This window comes from Hippoglossus hippoglossus, chromosome 16, assembly GCF_009819705.1.
Source record: "Hippoglossus hippoglossus isolate fHipHip1 chromosome 16, fHipHip1.pri, whole genome shotgun sequence".
Lineage (NCBI taxonomy): Eukaryota > Metazoa > Chordata > Actinopteri > Pleuronectiformes > Pleuronectidae > Hippoglossus > Hippoglossus hippoglossus.
The window spans coordinates 2,795,161-2,812,820 of NC_047166.1; the positions used below are offsets into that span (position 1 = coordinate 2,795,161).

Genomic DNA, 17,660 nt, shown 5'->3' on the forward strand with positions numbered 1-17,660 from the left:
TCTCGTTAATGCAGAAACAACAATTTGTGTAAAGTCCACAGTTACCACAAGAAAACACATCACTTCTTACTTTCTAACTTTCCCCAATGTGGGAAAATAACTTGTGACCTGTAGAAACCCAACGTGCACATTGCAACTCTCAGCTCAGGAAGATAAGAGTGGTACAGGGCCAACAGTCCGTCAGCCAAAGAAAACATCGTCCTTCCGAAGTATCTGCTGAAAAATGTGGTGACGGCAGCTTCATGTTACGAGTTTCTCTTCTGGGAAGACGCTGATCGTGATGCAGAGCGTCCAGAGGTGCGTGGGGAAATGAAAACAAACCGTTAGATCAGAAAAGTGTCAGATCAGTGAGTTCACGGCAGGTTTGAATTTCACTGAATCCAAACTCTTTAAGACAAGTGTTAAAGCAAGAGAACTAAACTCACGTATACTGATATTACCTCTTCTGTTTCTGCCTGACTGGTACCACTGCTTTAGAATGAACATTTTTATCGTTTGGCTTGTCCGCCCACTCATTTCATTAGGATGAGGGGTTTAGAAGAACCGCTGACCAAAGGAGCCTCATGACATCTCGGGGGTTGTAAAGATTCCTGTGACTCCCCTGTGTCAATGACCCTTTGTCCAAAAAATCTGTAACCTAACTTTTCCATTGATTCAGGGACCAACAATAGAGGCCACATTGGCAGCTGACCCTTTGATCACAGCTTATGTCAAAATCCAAACTTCAGATTAATGTGAAATTTAAACGTGAGAGGGTTTTCTGTTGCTGCACCAACAGATTGAACAACCCCAAAGTTATCTTAATCTATTCAGCAGTGTGCGATGTGATGTTTTAAGGACATAAACTTTAAACGTCGCCAGTATTGGCTCGAAGAACAGCTCTGATCTTTGGAGTGTTTTCGTTTTGTTTGATGTACTGGTCACTGCAGGATTCAGTCTTGTTAAATCACTGTAAAAAACAGAATTTGAATGTTATGTAATGAAGTAAATGGCCCGATGGCGATGAAATAAAAGGCAAATCTCAAAGGGCTTTTTAGAGTTTCATCATGTATTTTGTAGAATTGTCCCTTTTTCCAAGAAGAAGTTTGCCACTGGTTTGATTTGTCCCACTCGCACACAGTCAGACGAGGTTTTGATATTTTTGAAGAGGAAGTCAGTCGCCTTGCAGCCTCAGCTTTGTTCTGTACTTTGCCATCTACAGCGTAGAACCCATAATAACTCCGCACTCTGCTTCTCGCCACTACTCTGGTGTCGTGGTTGTCCGGTCGGGACGGCTTCGCCTGCTAGCGTCCTCCATTCTCATAATAAAACACTTTTACATTGATGGACTTACTTTACCGATCAGATCAAGTGGGCATGCAATAGGTCAAGTTAAAAGTGAGCGCCCTCTGCTGGAGCAGGGGGCGAACTTCTTCAGACCGTCTGATGTTTTCCCCAGACTGTACATTTTAAGTTTGAGGAAGTCACAACAGTTTGAGTGTGAACTTTTAACCCCTCGTTAGACGGGGACTCGATGCAGCGGAGCGACACAGTCGTTCTCTGCGTTCCGATGGAAATCCATTGTCCCACAGTTGCCTCTCCTCTGTGTCCCCTCTGCAGTGCACTGAGTCAGACTTTGAGTTTGGCACCGAGTGTCTCCATCTGGCTCTGCAGTACTGTGGCACCAACGCCAAGCTCATCGAGGGGCCGCCAACGCTGTGGAAGGTGAGCGCGCCAGGAGCCTGGTTTGGGTCGGGGATTCTGGATCTGGTAACACCCTGGCGAGCGCAGCTGTACGCCTGCTACTTATTTATCACGAGGGTACAAAGAAAGCTTGTGAATTAAAACTGAAGGGCGCTGGCAGAGGAGGAAATCCTAATCTCGTGAATGTGACATCCGGGATTAACGTGGAGAAATTAGTTTAAATGTAAAGACTTTGTTGTGAGGCCTGAGGGCTTAAACCATTAAATCCTAACGATCAAATGACGCCAATTACACTGAGCATTACTGTCCGTGAAAACAGTTTTGTTTTTATGTGTTGAGGTTTTGAGAGTCCCGTCTCCACCCTGGTACAATGAACATGGTCAGAGTTGTGTTTGTTTTGGTCAAAGAGATGAAGAACGACATTTGAATGAGATTTAAAGAGCAACTTATTTTCCAGACTAACCCTGAATTCATGCTTGTGACAAACACAAAGCCGTGACCCTTCGACACGGGTCCGTGAGCCGAGAGCAGCTCGATCAAAAGAGACAATAACAAGTCATGTGGTGTTTTTATTAGCAGAGCAAACTTTGCTGAAATAGTTTCTTGGGGAAAGTCCCAGTCGAGGTTGGTTTCTGCAGAGATTCCTGGTTCCCTGGAAAGATCCTGTTCGTGGAAAAGTCTAATTAGATTGTTTCATTTGAATAAAACTTTACAGATCAATAAAAAGCAAAGGTTAAAGAAAAGCTTTGTGTGGAGCATAATTTTATTAAACATCTTGTGACACTGGGAACTGTTGACCCGGAGCATAAGAAGGACAATGTTTCTGGAAGGACCGACTCCAGATGTCATTACTTCAGTACTTTGAGTAGCGCAAATCAAATAACACTTTGTATTTAGATGGTTGGTGAATTATCAATATGTAGATATTTTGTATATTTGTTTTTTATGGTTCAGCTTTACTGAACTCCAGCGTAACCACGTTCATTTGTCCTTCAGGTGACCTACAAACGGGATTTGGCTGCAGCAGAGTCCATTATCAAAGGTGAGATACCTTCTTTATTCACCTTGGCATTATTTTCTGTTTGTGTATAGTGGACATCTTCATCTTCTTACATTATCTGCACATTATGTATTTATTTTTTTGTTTATTTAAGAGTGAGAACCTGCGTCAACCTATACTTGACACTGATTGGTCTACATCATGTTGATGGAGGTGAAGACTGCAGCTGCTTCTGTTTCTTCTTCTATTGTTTTATGCTGTCTCTACTTCCTGGGATTGGTCCGAAAGTCTGAACCATCAAAAAACAGTTTTCCCTCTTCAGTTGGATCCGGATCCAGACCTCCTCTTTTGGTCCGAGGAACCTTTCACACCTGATATTTAGGTTCAGTCTAAACTGAAAAGTCTGAATGTCCAAACCAGACAAGGTGTGTGACTGCAACATAAAGAGCAGACGCAAAGACAAGCGCAGGATGTGAAACCTTACGTTAGTCTGACACGGCGAAACCACAGTAAAGCGCATGCATGTACATATGTAGACAAACTGTACATGAAAGGCTGAAGGAGACAATGTTCTGAGTGTTTTGTCTGTTCCTGTGCGGCGCTGTGGAGGCCGGGGCTGAATGGGCGACATTGAACCGGAGTTGCTCTTCACTGTATTCAGAGGCAGAGATTCTTTGTTGCTGCACAGGGAGGGTGGCAGCCGTCTATGAATACTCTCCAGAGCAAGTCGGGACAAGGGAGACTATCACAATCAGAGAAATGGAAATAAACACAAGCCCTGTATTTCACCCCCCCACCAGCACCTGGGCCAACAATTACCTGTTTGATGGTGCCACACGGTGCACGGTGATTATTCCCAGAGCCTCTGAAGTGAATGAATTCATTGTGTGTGTGTGGATGAAAGTTCTCACATCTGTCACTTTGAGAAACTGTCGAGTGTTGTCGGGTTGTGTGTGCGTTTGTGTTTCATAGTTGTCGTGTGCACACATACCTGCGCACTGTGTTTGTGTTTGTGGCGGGGCTCACTCGTGGCTGTGTGCCCCTCCTCTTGTAGAAGTGTGTGCACGTCGGTTTGAATTTAGAAACGTTTGAAAGGGACTCTGGGTTTGAGCCATCGCCTTAATTCAAGTCCAGGATCTTTCGCTGCTCGCATAAATTTCAGATTTTTAATGTTTTAAAAAATGTTTGCAGCTGAGTCTCTGACCAATCACACGTCTCCCTCTTCCAGAGTCTCTGTCTGGGTCGGCCTGTGTGATCACGGGTGGATCAGCCGGAGCTGTGACGCTGGCTGACACTCTACAGAAAGCTGCTGCAGCTCTGGACCTGGTAAGACAGTGACTGTAACAGATCAATATGCAGCTTGACTCCCCGCCATTTTATTTCCCTCAATCCTTTCCTCGCTGTTCCCTGACCTGCACCTCCCGTCCGCCCTCCGGCTCAGTGTCAGCTCCACTTGGGTGGCCCCGGCAGTGAGACTCGCCATCTGTGGTCAGGCTGCTTTAATGGAGTCTGTCTGGGACGTCCACACTGCAACTTTCCCTCCTCCTCATTTTCACTCTTCCCCGCTCCCCCGACCTCCACCTCTCGCTGCGCTGCGTCCAGGAGAGCAGATGGCAGTTCTATTTCCTGTACGGTGGGAGTCTGCTTGATGAATGGAGTGTTCAGCGATGAGCTCTCTTGCCTTCTCCTCCTCATCGTCCTACCACCTCGCTCCAGTCACACTTTGACGAGCTCCCAGTTTCCACCGCAGTTCGCATCCCTCCCTTCGACTCTGAATCATTTTTGGGCAAATCAAATTCCCATGTTGTCCTCGGCCCGTGTTGCAAACATCCCCCGTTTCATTTGTGAAATTGTTCCTAATGGACGATGGAAAACTGCATCCATATGCAAAAACGGTGCGGAGCGACAGTCTGAGATATTAAATCTGACGGCGCAGACCACACAGAGGTTCCACATGGGACATGTTCTCTTTCACCTCAATAACTGCTGGGTTTCCCTCGAGCAAACCACGTAACCAGCACCTCCAGTCAACTCTCGTCTTTCTTTAAAAAGAACGACGAAGAAAGAATGTGAAATAAACTTTGATATTCAGCTTGTTGTTAATCAAAGCATCAGAGGCACAAGCTTTCTGATCTGTTGAGCAAAGATGTGTTTAGAACATTAAAGTGATGTTGACCTGATGGTTGCAATAGAAAATGTATTTATTTTTATTTATCTAAAGAGTTCTTGGAAGTTTTTGTGTAATCCTGCTGAGAAACAAACGGACAGAAGAGAAACCATAAGCTCCGAGACTCTAAGAGAAAAGAAAACCTCCTCCTCCTCCTGACATATTCATTTTTTTATTGGAATTTACAACTTAAAACTTTATCTTTCAGTGTGAGTCTGGATTTAATCTGGATCAAATCCATATCTCATGTAACATCCTGCTGAAAGAATCCCTTCATCACGTTCTTACTGTGGACGTCTTCCTCTCTCACACATACACATGCTGCCAAATCCTCCACCTACACACACACACACACACACACACACACACACACACACACACACACACACACACACACACACACACACACACACACACACACACACACACACACACACACAGCACTGGGACAAAGGTAATTCTTCATCTTCCGCTACTTCCACTCCTCTTTCATCCTCCTTCCCTTCCCAAACTCCCTGAAAGAGATGTATCTGGTTCCGAACACGCGCACCGGATAAACACACCACACAGCCCCCCCCCCCCGCCCGCCCCCAGCCACCTGAGCACACATGGGAACGGCTCCAGTCTGATCTGTCTGTGGGGCCCGGTCCAGCTCCGAAGAACAAGATCTTGGAGCGAGTTTAAAGGAGGATGGACTGTTTGGATCACGCCGGAACACAGAGACACATAATGGTCTGCAGCACACACCCACACACACCCACACACCCTTGGCCTATGAACAGCTACACCCAGGAAATATATATATATGCGTCAGGATGAGCCAGGAAACACGTTTCTATACATGAAACCATGTGTGGGTGATTCGTCAGCCTGTGTCTGCAGTGGAGATGACCAACAGGTGACGGGTGTGAAACACAAGCACATGCAGGACAGACACAGAGTCAGGAAACCCTGTGGACTCTTGAGTGAATCACTACAAAAAGGAGAATGTCAACACTACAGGTTCGATTTCTATGAAACTAGAAGCTCATTACTTTTTGGATTGGATCTGGACAAAGGGGGAAGATCCAGGAATCACCTCCTTTAACATTTTTGACATTCTCACCAGTTTCCCAGGGAATAATTCAAGGGCCTTCTTATTGGAAAAATCTGGCATATTTAGGGGACTGATATCTTTGAGTGAAAGAAATTTTGATTTAAGGGAACTGTTGGCCGTTGGTGGAGCGACGTGTTCTCCTGTGTGACATTCTAGGTTTAACATTTCTTTATCCAGGGAAGTTTCCCTCGTGACAAAGGGCCATGATCAGCGGCACCTCGGTGGCAGCAATGTTTCAAAGTTTCTGTCTCTCAATCAGGAAATGTGCCAGTAAATCTATATTTTAAGTATCCTGGCTTAAAGTATCACACTATGAGATATTTTTGTCTTAAATAATTATTACTGAGACAATTCTACGTCCGATAATAGGAAAGGTTTTATAAAACTGAATGATAAACTCCTTTATACAAGTTGAACCAGTTTGTGTGGGCGGGGCTATCTCGCATAATTAGGACCATTATTCAGACATTTGGCAGCAGTGGATTTTGGAACAAGGGCTGAACTCAGACAAGTGGATGTTAAATGGTGACATGAGGGGGAAGAGGTATTTCATTTCATTGAAAGAGGCTGAATCACCTCCTGTGTTCTCTCTCTTATCCTGTTTTATCTTGATGTACGATAATGTTCTTTTATTCAGTTCCACATCAAAACACGTTCTCCGACTCGTGTATCAACAAAGTGAAGGTTTTTTTAACGATTAACCTCGATCGAGAAGCGCATCTGTCATTTAGACAGAAAGAAACTGAAACGGGTCAGACTTCAAATAGGGAACGAGATTTTTCTTTTTGTTTGTCGGTTCGAACAGTGAGAAACGACGCGTTCCAAGTTTTCCAAGCAGTTTTTAATTCGCTTCCCAATGATTTCATCCGTCCATGTTCGTCCATCCATCTGTCTGCCGCATACCTGAGGTTGGGTCATGGTGTCAGCAGGATAATTAGGGTGTTCCAGATGTTCCTCTCCCCAAGATAAGCTTTCCTGCTCCTTCTGTTTGATCCCGAGTTGTTCCCAGGCCTGATGGGATATGTAGTCCTCCCAGCGGGTTCTGGGTCTACCCCAGGGTCTCCTCCTCCCTCTGAATGTCTCAACTCCTCTGAGACCAGTCACCCTACAGAGAAAACTCATAACTGCAATAATACTTCTAATGTTGCTCCAAATAGGCAATTATACTTTTGATATGTTGCCAATATGTCAGCGTTGTGTTACAGCTTAATTCCACCGGCTCCTAGTCACGGAGAAACACTGAAATATTGCGTCTTTGAGTAAAATTTCAATGTTAAATTCTTTGTCACTAAAATGACAGAGAATTGTTCTCATTCTGAACCCATTTGAAATTCAAATTGGTTTCTCGCTGGTGAGCTGATGTTTGTTTTTCTCCGGTCCTGGCAGTGGTGTGGTCGTCGAGCCTTCGCAGCTTCTTGGCTCTTTGTTCTGTGCCTGAATTTAAATAAACATTCCTTCTTTTGGATTTCATGGACACGCTGGTTTACATCATGTCAAATTTCTTAAACTCCGCAAATCTACATTTCGGACTGAAATGATTTTCCTCCCGAAGCCACGGGCGGTTTATCTTTCAGGACCAATTAACCCAGCGACATGTGTTTTCCATCACCATTTCACATTTTCAATTACTCTCTGTTATTTTAATGGGTAGAACAACTGTGTGTCGAAGCCAAACGCAGACTGCGAATGTTTATTTCTCTGTTTGTCCGCTGCGTGTGTGAAATTGAAGTACCAAGCTGTAATTAGAGGCGCAGCACCAAAGGTGAACGTAAATCGGACATGGCGGACAGACGCTGCGCTCGCCGGTCGCCTCTCGTCACTCGGGTGCCAGGGCTGAAACGATCAGGACCTGAATGTCCTGGTCCTTTCGAGCAGGAAAAGCTTTTACGATTCTTGGCCGTGCGTCGGCCTTCAACTCAATTTGCAGAGTAATGAAATTTAAGTTGGCTTGTGTATGATTAGCGTCCCCGGCTTTTGCATATGGCAGAGTTCTCCTGCCAGCTCAGAAGGATAAAGGAGCCCAGAAATGGCTTATGTTTTATTTTTTTTTACCTCATCCATTTGTTCTAATACGCTTCCGATTACAGCTGATGGAAATAAACCACTCACTTGCACAGTCTCAAGTGAAATGATTCATGGCAGGAAAACAGGTGGGGGGGTGGGGGGGCAGTCACACCAAATGACTGAAGAAGTGTCTGAAACAAAAACCAGAAGCCTCTTGACCTTTTGAGCACCGAAGTCGATCCGTCACTCGACATCACAAACGTCTTTGCTCTGCCGCTGCAGCACCTGCTTCAAGTGTTTATCACTCAACGTCCTTTAACAAGCGGAACATCAGCTGAATATTGAACGTCCGAGTGTCTCTGTGTTGCAGGAGCTGGACGTGGTCTCAGATCTGACGGGGGACAACGGCAGGTATCTGTCAGAGGAATGTAACTTCATCCAGGTTTCTGTGAGTTCCCGTTTCAATTATAACCTTTTCTGAGAAATAAAAAAACATGATCTGCTTTGACCAAAACACGTTTTTAGAGAAAATTGTATCTTTTCTATAAAGGTTCTGAGCCACGTTTCTTTATCCCCTGGTCTCCAGGTTAATGGTTCCTGTCTGTCTGAAGTAAAATCCTTCCTGATGGATTTGGAGGCAGCGAATCGAGCTCTTCTTCACCCGCTGGTCGTCATCTGGGTGAGTTCACACACGTCTTAGGTTTATTAACAAGAACGAAGCTCTGTCCCAAATTCATGATACACACTGATTCTATAATTCTTCTGGAGGACGCTCACTACCGGTGAGACCAGCGTGGTTGTTTGTCTTTACTTTAATTTGGCCACACTTTTATCAGACCTTGTGTCTCTTCAGACGTCAGTCGGCACACAACTGCTACTGTGTGTGGTGAACGTTGACTGAGGTCGAGTTGAACACGACTCTGTATAATTTCCACAGTTTGAATCAACCTTTCTTTGCCTGTTTGTGAACACACAGACTTCTGCCCCAGGACAGATTGAGTTTCAGTGAGGTACATGTAGCCATGTACGAGGTGAGCCGACCCTTTTCCTTGTAAAAACGTCACCTGTTGTCCACCTCAGGTCCCTGGAGAAGCTCAGTGGCTGTTTAGAAACCGAACACCTCTCCAGGGGGCGCCGCCGCGGCTCGACCTCGCTCGCTGTTTCCCCTCATTCAAACTTTCACCGCTGCCAGAGAAACACAGAGACGAGAAAACACTCAAAACAAACTGAAATCTGCTCAGAGAAACATTTAAATATTTGTGAAAGGCCTGTTTATGCTTTTATTAAATTTGAGGAATTGACCCCCTTTTCAACTAACACACACAGAGCAGGAGTCAAAACAATGTCACGTAATGAGATGAAAATAAAGCTGCAGATTTTTCTACGACAAAACACGTCTCGCTCAGCATCACTGCGGCGAGAGTCCGAAAACATGTTGCTCTGGTTCAACCGAGGAAAAGCCTGCACCAGTTCCCACCAGTTCTATTCTATTCTATTCTATTTCCACTTCCTCAGACTTTTTATTCACAAAATCACAAAAATAAAACTTAGTTGCTTTCTTCCAGGAGAAAATATCTGTAGAAGTTTGAGGAGAAAGAAGAGAGAAATCTCTTCCATCAGAGGATCACACACAGTCGACTCTTCTGTCTGCGTCTAACCTGATTTCATGGTCACATTCGAACGTGAATAAACCGAGTCTGGGAAGCTGTGACTTGGAGAAACCTGAAGCAGCCGCTGAGTTTCACGCTTATAAGCGATGTGGCTTAGTTCAGGACCAAAGAGGTGTTTCTTTTTTCCCTCATACGAGGCTGCAGTTAGATTACATACGATTCTGGTTATGTATCGCAGGTTTGATCACATGGTTGTGATCAGCGGGGGGATGATTGAGTTTGAAGGGTAGGTGGTAGCCCCCGGGGCAGAGGGGCAGACTGATTGATGGAGGTCACTGTTTCAAACAGCCTGTGAAAACGAGGTGCCATGGCCTTGAGCAAGGCATTAAAGACCGAACCCCATGTTGTTGATATTACCACTTCATGTCTTGTGTTGTTAGGTTTCATGAATCCATCATGGGACGTCTGCTCCGGGAGGTTTTGTTTTACATAGATGCTTGTTTCTGACTGACAGGTTGAGATCATGTGTCTGAGCAACTCAAACAGCAGTTTAACTGGTCACTGTATTACACAGCAAGTAACCATAGCAACCATGTTTTCACGTAGATAACCAGATGCATCTCTTGCTTTCTACTATGCACATCACAGGAATATTCCACCTGCACAACCGATGCACCAATCGGTCGCAGGATGTATAAAGCAGCCGTGATACATACATGTATACGTAGTTAAAAGCAAAGTATATCTCCAGCTGTTTGGGGCCTAAACATACTCGAAAGTATGATAAATTAAGACATAAAGTACACAAGAAAACAGTAAAAATACTAAGGTTGTCCAGTGAAATGAGTAGAAAGTATTACCTAGAGGCATAAGGCAGTTCTTAATCTCCCTTCGATGATTTAAAAGTTTGTCTGAGGCCAAAATAAACTGCAAACGTTGTATATTTGTCATTTGTCAGCATAAATATTCCTGATTATTTTTCTGTTAATCAACTAATTGACTTATTGTATCAGCTCTACATTGGTTGACATTGGGGAGTTTCCATATGTTAACACGTGTAAGTCAATGAATATCATTGTCACTGTTGGTGCAGATGAAAAAAAACATCTGTCTTAATAACTGTAAAAAGTTTATGATTCAATTTGTTCGTGGAAACAAAGTGATTCATGTTGGTACAAAAGAGGTCTGAATAATCCGTCTTCAGATTGAACGTCACCTGACGACAGCAAACATCTGATTGATTTTCAGGCCCAAGTATTATAATTACATGTTTAGAGCAGACGTCTCGACCCGTGTGAAACGACTCTCAACGTCTCACCGTCACCGGATTTGAGGAAATATGACGAAATAATTGCAGTGAATAAATCTTGATGTAAGTTGCCGTCAGTGGGACGGTTAGTGAAATCAGCTCGCAGGGATGACACGGGAACGTGAGCCAATGTGTCTGGATTACGCCGCTTTAATTGGTGAAAATAAACCGCAGAGGCCGTGAAGATTTACAACAGAATTAGAGTCATTATATCCTCAGACAGGACCGAGCATCAACCACACAGCCGAGCTCGTGCTGCTCAAATCCTCCCTCAACACAAACCTTAAATAAACAGGCCTATTGAGTTGCAACATGTTTAAACCAAGTATTTTAGTGAGGAGCTGTAATTGCTGCATAAAAGGGACATAATTGCAGTTCTGTTAGGAGTCACTCCGTATTGGCCGGTGGCGTCTGATCGGGCGTGTTGCCCTTTGTTTTGTTAGGTGCGTTTGTGCCGTCCGGATGAGCCGGTGATGCCAGAGCCAGCGGCAATCATGGACGTGGCCTCCGCCGCCAAGCTCAGGAATATTCTCCTCTACGGCATCCGGCTCCACCAGTCAAAGGTGAGTTCCACCGTCTTCTCATTTATCTTCTTTTATTTCCTCCTGCAGTGAACACAGTTCCTGTGCTCCGCATATTTGAGAGAAAGCCAAAGTAAACAGAACAGCAAATGTCTTTTAAGTGTCTTTGTTCCAGTGTCTGGTCTCGTTCTTCCACGCTCCGGGCGAGCTCGCTGTCTTTTATCGCCCGTGTGCATGTGTTCGTGTTCGTGCACACGTGGACGTGCGTCTATCTGTCATTCAGGAGGGAATAAACGTGTGGCTGCTGCAAGTGTGATTTAGAGGAGAGGATATAAACTTTTCACCTCCCGCCATGTGTGTGTGTGTGTGTGTGTGTGTGTGTGTGTCTCATGCGGTATTGTTTGAACAGAATGCCAGAAGGATGAAAAGGATACAGAGGTGCTTTAGGTTTTAAAAAAAAAAGAGTGCCGTGCAGCTCGACCACCACACGCGTGGGCCGGACCTCCACCGTTAAGCTGTGTTGTCATGGGAATCCTCCACCGGGCTCGCCAAGTGCTCACTGGAGTCTTCAGGGTGGATGCGGTCGCCCCGAAATCCACGACTGACAGCTCGGCAATTACAGGATTATATAAAGTTGAATTATTCATCTTGCACAGTGAGAGATGTCAGGATTCATGCTACCAGAGCCGTTATGTCAAATCACAACTTCTCGTCCAGATGTGCAGGGCAGAGTCGGAGACAAATGTTGAATATTCATGGCGTCGTTGGCCTAACATTTGACATCTGGTATGATTTGTGTTCGGAGATGTTCTGCAGCAGTGTGACACATGAGGCTTCTTGGCAGATGGATAACTTCGCAAATCAGTGGTAAAAAAACCTCTGATCCTTGGGCGAGCGGATGTTTGCGCCGGTTTTTATTCTGTCCTGCGCAAGTGAACGATGAGCTGAAGGAGACCAGGTCCTCGCTGTGGCCGGCGAGTCGGCATCGAACCCCTGACGTCACGGTGTCGTTTAATTTAATCGTATCCAATCACCGCCGACCCACATCTGAGTTTAATTCCACTATCGCATGTTGAGCCTCATAGTTTTTCTCAGAATTATGGCGGGTGATGCTGTTAATTAGCTTCAGCTCCTCTGAGGGAGCGGAGAGGAGAGGAAGGGAGTGGACGGAGATGATACGTGTTTCACCGTGATAAAATGTCCTTCAGCAGACAGTGGAACAGCAGAATCCCGCCGAGTATAAATGACTGTTGGCCTTTTGTTATAATGAGGATGATTCTTCCCAGATGGCCTCATTCGTACTTGTCGAGGTGCCTGCCAACACGTCCTCTGTCGGCCGCACAGTGTGTGTGAGTATTTGTCACAAAGCTTGTTTCATATCTTTGCTTCTAATAAAGCAGACAAGACAAGAGAGAATAACTCAAAACTTGGAAGATGGACGACATGACAGCTCCTCAAACGTAAAGCCAAAGTGTCTTGATTGCCGCCTGGTGATTGGCTGCAGTATGAAAAACTGAAACCCTGCCTCCTCCATGTTAGTGGATGGGTCTGTTTGAATGGAAACATGACATTTAACAAATGATTTGGTTTTTGCACAGCTCTGTTACCCAGGAGATGAGTTTATTTTCAGTTTGTTTACAGCCTCGATAAAATGTTCTGTTTCATGGAAAGACAAATAAAGGTTTTTCTGTTTGAAAGCCTGATAAGGTTTTTGTAAGGGAAGCCAAGATACAATGATTTAATAATTATACCTATGCTGCTGTCTATAGTTCGACAGCAATCAACATTCACTCTTGCTGTTAAACCATTATTGATGAATGTGTTTATTTATGTTTGACACTGTGAATTATAGATTTCCTTTTTCCCTTTATTTGTCTTTGTGGCTTTGTGCCTTTTTCTTTCTACCATCCTCTGCACCACAGAATAAAATAACATTAGTCATCATCATCATCATCATCATCATCTCGACGAGATCTTAAAAATTCTTCTATGTTGTTTCTGGCTCTCGGAGAAACTTTATCATGTTGTCAAACATCCACCAAAGTGACTGCACTCGCCACAGCCTCGCAGATAACATCTTAAACGCTGCTACAGGCCAGATTAACATTAGATTTGTTTTTCCTTCGGTGCATTTTTGTGAAAATAGTTTGTGTGGGATAATTGCTTATGATTGGCAACAGCAGACGCTGGTGAAACAAAGCACAATAGCCCAGTCGGAGCCATAATCTGTGAACATCTGAACCGTGGCTGCGTTCGCTGTTATAACATGTTAATGGGTGAACTCCCTAATCACCACCACTGAGTTGCCCTTGAGGAACGATGCATTAGAGCTGCTCACTGAATCTATACTGCAGAGGCACAATAGAGGGGAACATAGTTCATAGGAAACTCTTTGAATTAAATTATAAATTGTGAGTGTTCTGGTCTAAGATCAGTTTTAAATGTAAAAGTTGTTCCTCTGATGTGATATCAAAATCACTACTTGGACTGCTACGTCTTCAAATTGATATTGTAAAAAAAAAAAAGTGGGTTGTGTAAATATTTGGTATCTACTGTAGAAATCACGGAGGTAAATATTATTCAAAATGTGTCGGGCTTTATCCGGGCATCAGTGAGGATTTGTGTCTTATGAAGGATAATATTTGTCCAGACATGGGAAGCTTACTTTTCTGGATTTTACTGGAAGGTTCACGTTGCCATTGACCAGGACAAGGGGCCAGTACACAAGAACTTCTATTTCACACTATATTCAGAGCTGCACGTCACTAGAAATGTTTTTAATCTACTTAAGATTTAACAAAATCTCCAATTTCCAAATGAAATACCCTCCTTTTCATTCTGTGTGGAGTTTGCATGTTGTCCCTGTGTCTGCGTGGGTTTATTCCAGGTTCTCCGACTTCCTCCCACAGTTCAAATACATGCAGATTGATTCCCATAGACTGAGGCAGCCCATCATATTCAAATTTGTCCTGCCACAGTTTCATGATGAACCAAAAGTACATTTTCACTCCTTGTAATAACATAAGAGATCTTTAAATCGGTGTTTTACCCGTTGCTGCATTGTAAACCTCAGCACTAGTGCTATATGTCGCATGCTAACTCACTAGTGTCCATAACGGTTTTGCTGCACGTGCATGTTCAACCCCTCTAACACCACAGATCCTCCTGCGACCCTCAAAGAATATTCAGTATAGAAAATGGACGGAGTTCTGTGTCCTTGCTTTTCTAACGAGATGAAAATTTCAAGGTTTGAAACCGAAATACACGGCAGATTTAATTTTTCTGATCATTTCTCAAAAACCTCCTGAATCCCCAATTGATGGTAGAATAGAGGAATTACATCAATCCTCTGTGCACCTTCCAGATTTTTCATTACAAAACATTGTTAAAGAGAAACCCCCGTTAACAAAGAGCCTCTTTTGTTCCTCCCTAAATGATTTCATCCTCTGACATGACTGCTTGTTGTCAACTGCTCACCAGTGGGAAGAACCACTGGGGAGAGCATTTAAGTGCCTCTTGCCTCTTATTATGTATCACTCTGAGGAATTATTGGACGCACCCACCGGCCTGGAAAAGAACAGCCATTCCGCTAATTGAATTTTAACCTTTGACAGTTACAGTGCATGAGCGCATGGAATTGCGTTCGTCCCAGAGAAGTTGGGGGAAAAACGATCCACCCCACTGACCTTCAGCGATGTCTTCCTGGATAAAAAGTGAGTTTTTCCTCAAATGAGGTCTGACTTCGGTTTCACATCATTCAGAGGAGGCACAATGCATCCAGCAGCTACTCTGCTGCGTTCGAGGGGAGAGAGTGAAATGGAGTCACGGACAATGAAGTGCAGTCTCTCTGAGGGGGACGTGTGATCAAAGCACTTCTGTAGAGTCCTTTTCCGTTTACGTTGCCACCTCTTGTGAAGATGCCCACAAGCAAAAACATCAGGTGCAATAATGTGTGAAAACCTCAAACCGGTCCAAAGCTGTTGACGGAGACTATTCGGACACCGGATCCTCATAAACTGACACGATGTTGTGAAAACGGTGACGGTATACGCTATCGGTGTCGGCTGTGGCGATAGGAAGTGTCATGGGATCCCTCCTCGCACAGGGTCCTGGCTACTTGTCATCCGCTGAAAAGGGAGTTGTCACAGTGATATATGGGTGTTGTAATCCCTGCAGTGAGAGCCCTGATGTTTACCCAACCCCATATTTCCTCCTCCTCAAAGAGCCCTGACCGGGAATCCTAAACCTGAGAAGAGATTAGCCCGGGCAGGAAGAAAAGAGAGGGAGAGAAAGGAGAAGAGGGAGGGGATGGCAGAAGAAAAGGATAGTTCTCTATAGGTGTATTCTCCTCTACCTGTTCAGATCAAGGTCTGAAAGGCAGACAGGTGAAACCATACACGACCCAACGAAGCTCTTGCTGTGACACCCGTGGAGTTGTACCCTCGCCAGGGTCAAGGGAGATCGGGGACGACTGCAGACTCTGTGGTTTCAGGACAGAGACTGGGTCTAACGATGTCCTCTGCTGGTTAAACAACTGGTTTTAATGGGAAGACAGAGCCCTGCATGTGTGTGCATCTTCGTACATTGTGACATGACAGAAAAATTACAAAAACGTTTTATTGATTGTCTTAAGATGTAAATACTGAAGATAACTGACTCATTGTTTCAGCTCTAAACACTAAATGCTCATTAATGCTCCTCTACATATGAAAAGAGATGCATTGCTTTCAAAGATTGTCCAGGCACGTCCATGCGTCCTTTACTTTGCCATGGTTGTTAAGAAATACATCCACTAGAGGGCGCTGCAGAGAGGAGAGATTCTGACCACAACAATCACAGCGTACACAGCCATGCTAGCAGTTCACCAGATTCATTAGGCTTCATCATCAGGGAACGGTGAACGTGAACAGGTTTTTAATATCAGATGAAATATGCAAAAGATAGTGATTTCATGAGGTAAGCTGTTGTGAAACCTTGGACGTGTGTAATAGAAGTGTAGCCTGTGGAAAAAAGCATCATCGCTCCTATTTTTAGGCATTAGAATGTGTTTTCTCATGTTTTTATTTCCGTGATGCCCATTGAAAATATGGTTATGGCTTCCTCCCCATTTAATTCGATAGGGGCCTTTCCTTATTCTCCTGAAATAACCGCCCAGGGGCATTGCCAAGATGGCTGCCTGAGTGGCGAGACGTGCCTTTAGGGACTCAGTCTCAACCAAAGTGGGTCGAGCGACTGACTAATGTTGCCGTCCCCAGAGACTTAAAAATTGAGCCAAAGTTAATAAAGTCATTAAAATGCAGGTTCCACTGCAGAGTTCAATAACCAAAACCTGGTCCTGTAGTTAATGCTCTCAAAGGAAAAACACATTCCTGGAGAATTTGCTAAACACGGCGCCGAGGGCAGATGATTTCTCCAGAGATCTTTGTCCACACTTATTCTCACACTAAACCTCTCTGGCGACACACGCAGCTTATCGTGGTTAGGGTCCCACAAAGCTGACAGGTGAAACCCTACACAAGCAACCCAAGCTCTTGCTGTGACACCGATGTATTTGCACCCTGGCCGGGTCAAGGGAGATCAGGGACGGCTGCTGTCTCCGCTGCCTCAGCACACTCCCGACCTGTCTCCGAGCAAATCCATCAATCGCCCTCGGATGAATTCCTGGCTGGTGTTATATTTTGTGTGATGGAAGGGAATGGGATGGTTTAACCCCGAGAGTCTTATCATCATCCCAGTTCATAAGTAGAATAGCACTCAGAGCACAGACCTGCCGCCAAGGGCCCGATTTGGCAATGTCAAAGAATGTGATAAAAGAAATTCCCAGATCTGCCCCATTGTGTGGATCCATGGCGGAAAAATCATTTAAATGCAACACTCGTTGATATCAGTTCTCTGAATATGTGATTTTTCATCAAGATCCATGAATTATTCTTTGGGAAATCTGTGAAAATGTCCAGAAACGCATCCAGAAATGGAGACGATGATGGAAAAAGTCCTGGATCCATCTCTTTGTCTGAATCTGCACCAAAATTGTATTGATTCATTTGGTTCTTTCTTGGCCAATGTCTCATCCTTCCACCAAACAAACAAACAAACTAACTAACTAACTAACTAACTAACTAACTAACATTTAAACCTAGCAAGAAACAAAGGGACAGGGGTGAGAGCGTAACTTCCCTGGCAGAGTTAACAAATGACTGCGTCCTTTACGAGACATTTGTGCCAAATTTGCATTCGTGCTTCTTCTAGTCAAGGTTGTCTGACAACTGA

General features: G+C 44.4%; 1 protein-coding gene across 2 annotated transcripts in view; it reads left to right on the top strand.

Moving 5' to 3' along the window:
* Positions 1-17,660, top strand: part of crppa (CDP-L-ribitol pyrophosphorylase A) — a 35,353-nt gene that overhangs the window by 6,785 nt on the left and 10,908 nt on the right. Inside the window, exons 4-10 of one of the 2 annotated variants that reach the window (XM_034610426.1) lie at positions 1,600-1,704; positions 2,680-2,725; positions 3,912-4,009; positions 8,321-8,398; positions 8,537-8,629; positions 11,313-11,432; positions 11,800-12,924. In XM_034610426.1, the coding sequence (XP_034466317.1) occupies positions 1,600-1,704; positions 2,680-2,725; positions 3,912-4,009; positions 8,321-8,398; positions 8,537-8,629; positions 11,313-11,432; positions 11,800-11,844 (585 nt within the window). In that variant the 3' untranslated portion in view covers positions 11,845-12,924. Of the gene's footprint in view, positions 1-1,599; positions 1,705-2,679; positions 2,726-3,911; positions 4,010-8,320; positions 8,399-8,536; positions 8,630-11,312; positions 11,433-11,799; positions 12,925-17,660 lie in introns of those variants that run through there. The other variant, XM_034610425.1, reaches the window with a different exon arrangement.